The sequence below is a fragment of the Cryptomeria japonica genome, chromosome 2 (assembly GCF_030272615.1).
Source record: "Cryptomeria japonica chromosome 2, Sugi_1.0, whole genome shotgun sequence".
Lineage (NCBI taxonomy): Eukaryota > Viridiplantae > Streptophyta > Pinopsida > Cupressales > Cupressaceae > Cryptomeria > Cryptomeria japonica.
This window is the reverse complement of record NC_081406.1, coordinates 521,622,301-521,631,353: the sequence shown is the minus strand read 5'-3', so window position 1 is coordinate 521,631,353 and position 9,053 is coordinate 521,622,301. Positions and strand designations below refer to the sequence as shown.

General features: G+C 33.3%; 1 protein-coding gene across 1 annotated transcript; it reads left to right on the top strand.

Moving 5' to 3' along the window:
* The first annotated feature begins 1,908 nt into the window (after window positions 1–1,908).
* On the top strand, window positions 1,909–8,851 carry LOC131035248 (probable LRR receptor-like serine/threonine-protein kinase At1g67720). The gene is made up of 9 exons (XM_057966915.2): window positions 1,909–2,160; window positions 3,523–4,075; window positions 6,053–6,516; window positions 6,846–6,981; window positions 7,740–7,811; window positions 8,030–8,098; window positions 8,192–8,263; window positions 8,361–8,432; window positions 8,555–8,851. The coding sequence occupies exons 1-9, from the start codon at window positions 2,097–2,099 to the stop codon at window positions 8,586–8,588; spliced, it is 1,536 nt and encodes a 511-aa protein (XP_057822898.2). The 5' UTR covers window positions 1,909–2,096; the 3' UTR covers window positions 8,589–8,851.
* The last annotated feature ends 202 nt before the right edge of the window (window positions 8,852–9,053 follow it).

Sequence of the window (9,053 nt, the reverse complement as noted above, 5' to 3'; positions counted from 1 at the left end):
CATGCAACTTCAAGTCTAAGAGAACAAAGTTACACTTGAATTTGCTAACCTTATAGGTGCTTTTGCACAATTGGACAATATTCTATATATAATTGCTAGTGTGCCATCAATTTTGATCTCTTGTAGGGTCACTCCCTCACCATGAATGTTGACATGGATGCAATCAAATTGCATGTGGTGGACATGAGTCTTTCTCACATACTTCCCAACTCCCTCTAAGAAGAGTTAGAGACTAAATTGCTTGTGGTTGGTCTCAACCATCCCACCCACCCTTGGTCTCTATTAAGCCTTGTCATTATGGGGCCTATAGATAGTCAACCTGTAAAAAATTTCTTCACCTTGCTTTAGCCATGTTTCTCTTGTTTGTGACATTAAGCCTCATATTGAAGAAGAAAATGAAGAGGGTGTGATTACTAGCTAGAAACCTAGTCTTGAAAATGCAAATGCTACTAATGTTTGGGGAAAGTGATTGTGATCCACCTTCTACTAATGGCTCGACTCTCGCCACTTACTAACCCTAAACTTTGTCTTTTTTTGGTTTGTCAATTAAAACCCTACCTTATTAAAATTTTATAGCTAACTTTTTCTATCCATATTTTTGTAAATATGTGAATTATTAATAATATTCTTAAAAATAGTGTAAAACACTCATTCATAAAAAAATAATAAGAAAAATAAAACTATAAAATAACAACCAATTTAGAAATGTAAAAAATCAATCAACATATCTCTAATGAACTTTTAAAAACTAGAAATATTTATTTAAATGTTTAAAAGAGTGTAACTTATTGTAGCATCGTAAATTGTACACCCTTTATTAGTGTGTCCAATTTCACACTCTCCTAGCACCTATTTTAGTATTTCCCTTTCCTCTATGCATTATAGGACCTTTATTGTAATTAATTAATATTTAGTTCAATATTATGGGTCTTATTCCACTTTATTACATCATCACAATCTTATTTGGGCCCTTAATCTAGGTGTGCACTTTATCATTTTATCCTTAATCTTACCCTATTTTCAACTCTCAAAGCATATTTCGCATATCTATACATCTTGGTGTGATAGAATAGGGAGCAATAGTTATACTATCAATCTGAAGAATGTTCTAAGACGACATCTTTTGTCTTAGGAATGCCATCTATGAATGAATGACATGGACTTAAGGAAGTTGACAATGTGATATTTAGAAAAAGTTTGGACAAAGTATAATTTTTATGTGTAAATAATTTCTATTCTATAATTTTGTTTTTATAAGTGATTTTTTAAAATTTATAAAAAATATATTTATAATTAATTAATGTTATTTATATTATTTTTAATAATATTCTTTAAAGTAGTGTAAAACACTCATTCATAGAAAATAATAAGGAAAATACAACTATAAAATAACAACATTAATTAATGTTATTTATATTATTTTATATAAAATTAATAATATATCACATTAAAAAAAAACACACTCCATAAATAAAAATATATAATTTAAATAAATAAATAACTATCAAGATGGTTATATTGTTAGGAGACTTGTCATGTGACTGAACCATCTTATAATGGAAATCTCATTTGAGACATGTGGCATTCCATGTCATCCTCATTCACACACTCAGAAAACAAGAGAGGTTTATGATCCGCCTAAATTGGGATAACTCTGAATTGATTTGATTATAAAATTACAATCTTGTTTCCTTCTTTTTGACATATTTTCATGTCTGCCCTGAATTGAATTGATTATAAAATTACAATCTTGTTTCCTTCTCTTTGGCGCATCACATCTTTTGTGTATGGCCTGCATGGAAGACTCGTTCTGAAACGCGTAAATTTATCGATATCGTAGATGCAGCCCCTTCACCAGCCCCTGACTCTTCAACTTGATTTGCAATAAGATTTAATTTAGTCAATAGCTTTTTCTTATCAATGGGAATGCAGGATTAGTCTCACAGTATCTGTTGAAGCTCTCATTTTTTTCCTTATTTCTATATGAAAAATATACAGCTATAAAGCTTTTTCTTTTTGAATTAAAAGGAAGCCCACTCTTCCTCAATCTTGTTCGATTTAGTGCTGTTGAACATAACCGGGAGGACTGTTCAAGTATGCTTCCAGCCTGGATGCTTTTGGTTTTCTCACTAATCCTCAATGTCGAAGCAGACCAACCAGGTACAATTCCTCATTCTTGTATGATTTAGCCTTGCATCTTATATCAAAGTTTATGAGTGACCAAAATTTGATTTCTATGGACTCCACTTCATTATTCTTTTGGGTTAGGCTGGATGGTTGAGCTATTAAAAAACATGGATAGGTTTTTTGGGTTAGGCTGGATGGTTGAGCTATTAAAAAACATGGATAGGTTTGGATGGTTGAGCTATGGAAAAACATTCGAATAAAAGGTATTCAAGATACAGCCACATAGCTATAAGATTAGTTCCGATAGGTATTGTAAATGAAGGAAGAAATTTTAATGACATCTATGAGATCAGCAATCTAAAAGTTCAAATTTTTCTTCACATCCACTCTTCAATCTCAAAAAAGATTTCTCTGTTTTTAAATTATAGCAAACTTATAATATATAAGAAGAGCACATTATGTGAGAAGTCATATTACCACTTTTTACATGTCGGTTGATTGATAACTGGTTTCTCTGAACAGCACCAGATCCTGGATTCTGATTTTCACCACTTCAAAATTTCAAAAAATGCTATCCCTTAAAATTTTCTGAAAAAGTTGAACTAGGTACAAGTTAAGCATAGATCAGTGGTAGAGGTCTCCACTTAACACACAAGAAAAAACAAGTATGCTTAACTGTGATAGGTCTCCAATTAACCATAATAGATAAAAGATGATATCTGCTTGCCTGTGAGATGTCTCCAATTAACCATAACAGAAATGAAATCTGCTTAACTATCGCAGCTCTCTAGATAATTATAACAGAAAAAATTATAAATAGGTGGTCTGAAGGCCCTTCAGAGCTCACAACATGGAGCTACTATTGATTTACATATGAGTTCAAATTTTTTGGCTACCTAACTATGATATCAATGATATCAGATTTTTTCAATTTATAATTTTAATCAGTGTTAAGTTTCTGAATTAGATTACATGTTAATTTTTAAATCAATGTTTCAGATCACATTCTGTGATCCACCATCAGAATAGTAGAAAACTAAGAGATAAAAAATGAAATCTTTTGTGGCCTGCAATTTTTGAATCCATGTAGCCTGTCTTAACCGGAATTCCTAATTCATTCGTCTTGAAACTTTCAAGTGGAAATCTTGAGTGCTGTTTTCAAATAAATAGTTTTTATTTTATTTATTGTAGCCACTCTGTTAAGCAAACATTTTAACTTTATTTAGCATAGACACACCAGTACCATGTAGATTTGAACTTAGAAACATTTTACTGGTATCCATAAATTGGAATAGATACATTGTGGAGCCCCTTGAAATTTAGCTACGAGGAAATGGGTTTAATGAATATGCTAATAATATATATTTGAAATATAATACATTGTTCATAATGCAGGTTTCATCAGCATTAACTGTGGTGCTACCAACGGCTATGTAGACTTAACAACTGGACTGAATTGGGTTCCAGACGATGCCTTCATCAATGTAGGAAATCAAACAACATTGCAACGCGCTGTCCTACAAACAGTGTTAAAAACTCTCCGAGTTTTCCCTGACAGAAATGCTAAGAAGTACTGCTATGAATTGCCTGTCTTAAGAAATAGAGGTTATTTGGTGAGAACTACTTATTATTATGGCAATTTTGATGGCAGAAATGCCCCACCTGTTTTTGAGCAACTAATTGAAGGAACAATGTGGACAACTGTGAATACCACCATGGATTATTCAAAAGGCCTCTATACTTACTATGAGGTTGTTATAGCATCCACAGGAAAATCGATGAGTGTCTGCCTTGCAAGAAATGGAAACACCATTGGTGATCCATTCATCTCTGCAATTGAATTGAGGCTTTTGGAATCTTCAATGTACAATTCAACAGATTTTACAAAGTATGCACTTGCACTCTTGTCGAGACATAACTTTGGCAACTCGGCAAATAACGTTATCAGGTAGGAAACTCAAAACTCAAATCACTATCCTAATGGAAGACTAACTTCTTAATCTGTAAAATTACCATATATAGGACTTTATAGAGGAAAAATGCATCCCATTTTACCACTTTGTAAAGTTACATGATGAAAACATTGTTAAATATTATTTTGAATATATCTATTTCAGTTTTTGAAACCACTACCTCTTTTTACCCAGAGGATTTTTTTGTAATGCAATGATCAGTCTTGGTATTGAGAAATATTTTTTTTCAGTGAATTTCCCAAATACACAAACCTGATAACCGAAAGATCTGGAGCTATGAGATTAATTAGACTCAGCAACTCAAACAATAAATCAAATGTGAATCCAATCATCAACTTTTTGCAACCAATATTGTTTGAACCAATCATGAGGACAGAGTGGCGAATCTGTGCAACTTGTACCCTTTTGGCTAACATGCTAAATCCAAAATAAAAGATCAAATAACCAAACAATCCATCAAATGTGACTCTGATCATCAATTCTTTTCAACCAACATTGTTTGAGCCAATTATGGGGAGCAAATCTGTGCACCTTTGACCCTTTTGGCTGATATACCAAATCCAAAATACTAAGACCCAAATAAACAAAAATCCTGGTGCTATGGAGTCAATTAGATCTCAGCAACACAAACAATAAATCCAATTTGAATCTAATCATCAATTTCTTTTCAAGCTACATGTTTGAATCCATCACGAATACAGAATTGGAAATATGTGCACCTCATACTGTTTTGGCTGACACACCAACTCCAAATTACAAGAGATACTTACTATCAATAACCAAAATATGAGGTGCTATGAGATCAATTAGATCCAAGCAACATAAACAATAAATCACATATGAATCCAGTCATCAATTTCTTTTCATCCAAGATTGCTTAAGGCTATCATGAATATGAATATACAGTGGCAGATATGTGCATCTCTTCACCCTTTTAGCAACATCCATTCCTTACCACCTCTCCCCTGTTTATCAGCCTTAGTCACATACTTACTATCCTTGTTCGCAGTATCCTTGTGTATGCAATCTTCACTTGTTGCCTGTATCCCCAGTTTTAGGTCCCCAACAAATCTCAATCAACATAAGAATGCATTCTACTTAGCAAGTTTATGGATAAGAAAAAAAGCAGGAAGTTGCCCAGGTCAACAGATTACCAGAAAAATGGGTTCATTTGCTCAATGGACAGTCGGTCTGTCTTTTTGTTTGTCCAACGCAACCATGGGGAGAAAAGATCGAGGGAGATCAACTCAACTGATATGAGAGCATGCCTATTCCCTGATCTATAAGGGGATAGTCATTTAAATGATTTAGTGTATAACTTAATGTATAACTTAATAAGAGTATGACCATCAAGGTTCAAATTCTTATTGGGTCATTGTGATCATAGGCTTGTGTCTTCGTTGATACAATGTGCTTGCGAATATGAACCTCAGCTCTGTTAAATGGAAATGAAGTCTCTCGTTTGTGATTTCACTAATTCATAGCTTCCGATCAGAAACATTTCACATGATACTGGAGGATGTGTCATACCAGTATCACCACCAGTCTTTTAAAGAATATGATCTTCCACATAATGTAAATGCCTAAATGAAACTTAAACTTCAACACATACCAATTACCATGCCCAACCACTTAGGCCTCTCTTGTACTTTTATTTCCTTGATTATATAGATTTTGTTTAAGATTTATAGTTTTTTAAATTGCTCTTCAACTTCAGTCATATCTCACTTTATTGAAGATTCAGTATATACTTCAATCTTATACCATTTCAGCTATGTAACCTTCACTTCAACTTCCATTTTTCTTGTTACTTCTTTGTAATTCTTGGCCTCTCATAGGTCTTAACATCCAACTGAAATTAGATTAAAGTTTGTTAAGATATACAACATAATTGTCTTTCAGAGATTTAATTTCCTCTGTTCTGCATTTTCTAATGATGATGTCTGATTCAGATATCCAGATGATCCATACGATCGCATGTGGCAACCCTTCCAGGACTCTCATAGCAATGTGAGTAGAAATCTAAATACAACTACTAGGGGCTTGTGGAATATCCCTCCCCCTAAGATTTTTGAGACTGCTTTGGCAACAGACAAGCTAGAGCCAATGGAAATCCAATGGCCCGACCAAAATCTCCCAAATAACAGCTACTATATAGCTCTTTACTTTCTAAATCTGGATATTGCAGAGCCTCAACGACTAAGAGCTTTCAACATATCTGTAAATGGCATCAACTTCGTTTCAGAGTTCAATGTTTCCATCATACCAAGGATGGTGTATGCAAGAAATTGGACTCTCTCTGGGCCCACAAGTTTATTGTTGACTCCTGTTTCCCAGTCAAGTCTTGGACCAATAATCAATGCAGGGGAATTATTTGAACTGGTCAACTTGGGAGGAAGAACTATCACAAGGGATGGTAAGTCTAATCTTAAGTGTGTTTTCATTTGAGAAACGGTTATTAAGTCATTAGGATGCACCATGTCATTGATGGCTGGATGTTATACTGAAATTTTGACTTTTTATCGATAAAGATCATTTACAGTATATTCATTGTACTACCACTTCAAATGAATTTAACAATAATCCTTATTGATGAAATGTCAAAACTTTAATTACATAACATCTAACTATTAATGACATGATTCATCTGATGACTGGATATCAATATTTGTTGAACTCTTTAAAATATGTTTTACAGTCAAGCTAAGTTATTCTAACAGTGTAACATTGTTAATTTGACTACAGTGATAGCTCTGAATTTAGTAAAGAAGGATCTGATAAATGTGCCGTCTGATTGGCATGGAGATCCCTGTTTACCAGTTGGATATTCATGGACTGGTATAAGCTGCTCGGAAGGTAGTCCTATCAGAGTACAAATTTTGTAAGTTTTTTCCCTCTTATTTCCATTGGATTTCTATAAATGTGAATATTTAACTGCTTCAACGTTTTTGGCCAAAGGGGTTGTGGTATAGTGTTAATTTGGACATTAGTAAGAAGCCTGTCATAAAGAAACAGGTGACTAGGTTGATTCCATAACTCTAAACGACGAGTCAAATAATAGTAAATAAGAAATCCAAAACACTTCATAAGCAGACATTTATAAAGGTTATGGAGTAACAGTGACAGGGTATACTGGAATTTCTTTGCTTAGAAATTTAGAATCTTAATTGAAAATTGCAAGTCACAAACAATTCATAGGTTATTTAGTTTTATATTATAATTATAATTTTTGTAAAGCAGATGATGAGATTGTTAAAAAAATTATGGATTAGTGAGTTGTTGAATTTAGGATATTCCTTTGCTGTTCGGTTGTTCAATAACTGAGCTATTGGCCTTCTGGGTGACAAATCTATCTTCAGTTGATGTGTCTCATTTTTCATCATCTTTCTTTGAGTCACACTGCAGTTGCTCAGAATCTGGTTTGAGCTTTGATACCATACTAAATTTTTCATGGACTAATAAAAATTAAACTTAAGACTTTCCATTTGCTACTGAATACTCTACCACTGAACTACCGACCTTTTAACATTTGCACCACCAAATATCCTCACAATCTTTAAGAGTTGTCCAAAATTAACCAACATTTTTTGGTTCTTCTAAATATTAATTAATGCATGTGATATTTCCTGAATGACACAGGAACTTAACAAGCGCCGGTTTGAGTGGATCACTATCTCCAAGAATTGCAGATTTAACTGCCTTAACTCACATGTAAGCTATCTTGAATGAGATGAAACGGCTCCTCAACAGTAATGCAGGGAAAATGGCTATTCAGCCTTTTAGGATGTATTTATGCTAACTTAGTATAAATTATAGTGTATTATACATTGATGCATCCTAAGGACTGGATAGCTATTTCCCAATGCAGACTGGTCTTTGGTCTTTGTTAATATTTTCTGATAGAACTTGTTTTTTAAAACCTCTTGTAGATGGCTTGGCAACAACAATCTGTCCGGCCCAATTCCAGATTTGGTTTCTTTAAAGTTGCTGACTTCATTGTAAGTGCTTGAAGCTTTTACTTAGGGTAGAATGTAAGATATTCACCATAGTCAAATTTGGCTTTTTGATCCATGGTTCTTTATAAATGGAAGGCATCTGGAAGGCAACAAATTCAGTGGAAACATACCCAATTCTTTGGCACAACTTAGCAATCTATCTGAACTGTAAGAATGTTAATTTCCCTGCACATTTCTTTTCTATTTATGAATACAACATGTTGAGGTGAAAATGGGTTTAAGAAGAGTTTGTTAATATGGGCAGGTTTCTGCAACTCAATGATCTTAGTGGACAAGTACCCAACGGCCTATCAAATAATACGAAATTAAATCTTGTGTAATTGACTAACCTAAAACATTTTTATTTTTCTCTTGCTATTCTAAGTTGTTTCAGCAATTACAGACCCAATTTTTTTCTTTTCACCATTTCTGAGAATTAACATATTTTCTGTGTTTCAGTATTCATCCAGGAAATCCTTTGCTGGTGAACTAATCACTTGGAGTGGAAAGAAAGGCAGCGAACCATCCAGGATTTCTGTATTTCAGGATTCATCCAGGAACAAAATTTGATTTGAGATCTATGGCATTGGGATTACCAAGCATCTTATTCGTTGTATTTTAAATTGGCAATAAAATTTGTTTTAAATCTTACCATTTGTTCTACTCATAAAAGATGACGTTCAATGCTTCAAAACCAGTCTCTATAAATTGTTTCACTTTCAAAATTGAATTAATCGGAGCTCAAGCTTTTCAAGCATAAGCTTGAAATTAAAAGCCATTATACTACATGAAAAACTAGAGTGGTCAAAATTTGTTGTAGATAACAACACTTACTCCCCTCTTTCTGTACTTACTGACCAGGATTTCTTTTGATGTTTTGATCTATAATTCTTTTACCTGTATATAGTTAAGATTTAAACAATATTAAATAATTCAAGTGTATTAAAAAGATTAATAC

What these genes read in the sequence shown, in the direction of transcription:
- LOC131035248 (XM_057966915.2), top strand. Translation starts at nt 2,097, where the DNA reads ATGCTTCCAGCCTGGATGCTTTTGGTTTTCTCACTAATCCTCAATGTC. An exon ending in CCTATCAGAGTACAAATTTT is followed by an intron (nt 6,982 to 7,739) that starts GTAAGTTTTTTC and finishes TGAATGACACAG; the next exon opens with GAACTTAACAAGCGCCGGTT. An exon ending in AATACGAAATTAAATCTTGT is followed by an intron (nt 8,433 to 8,554) that starts GTAATTGACTAA and finishes TCTGTGTTTCAG; the next exon opens with TATTCATCCAGGAAATCCTT.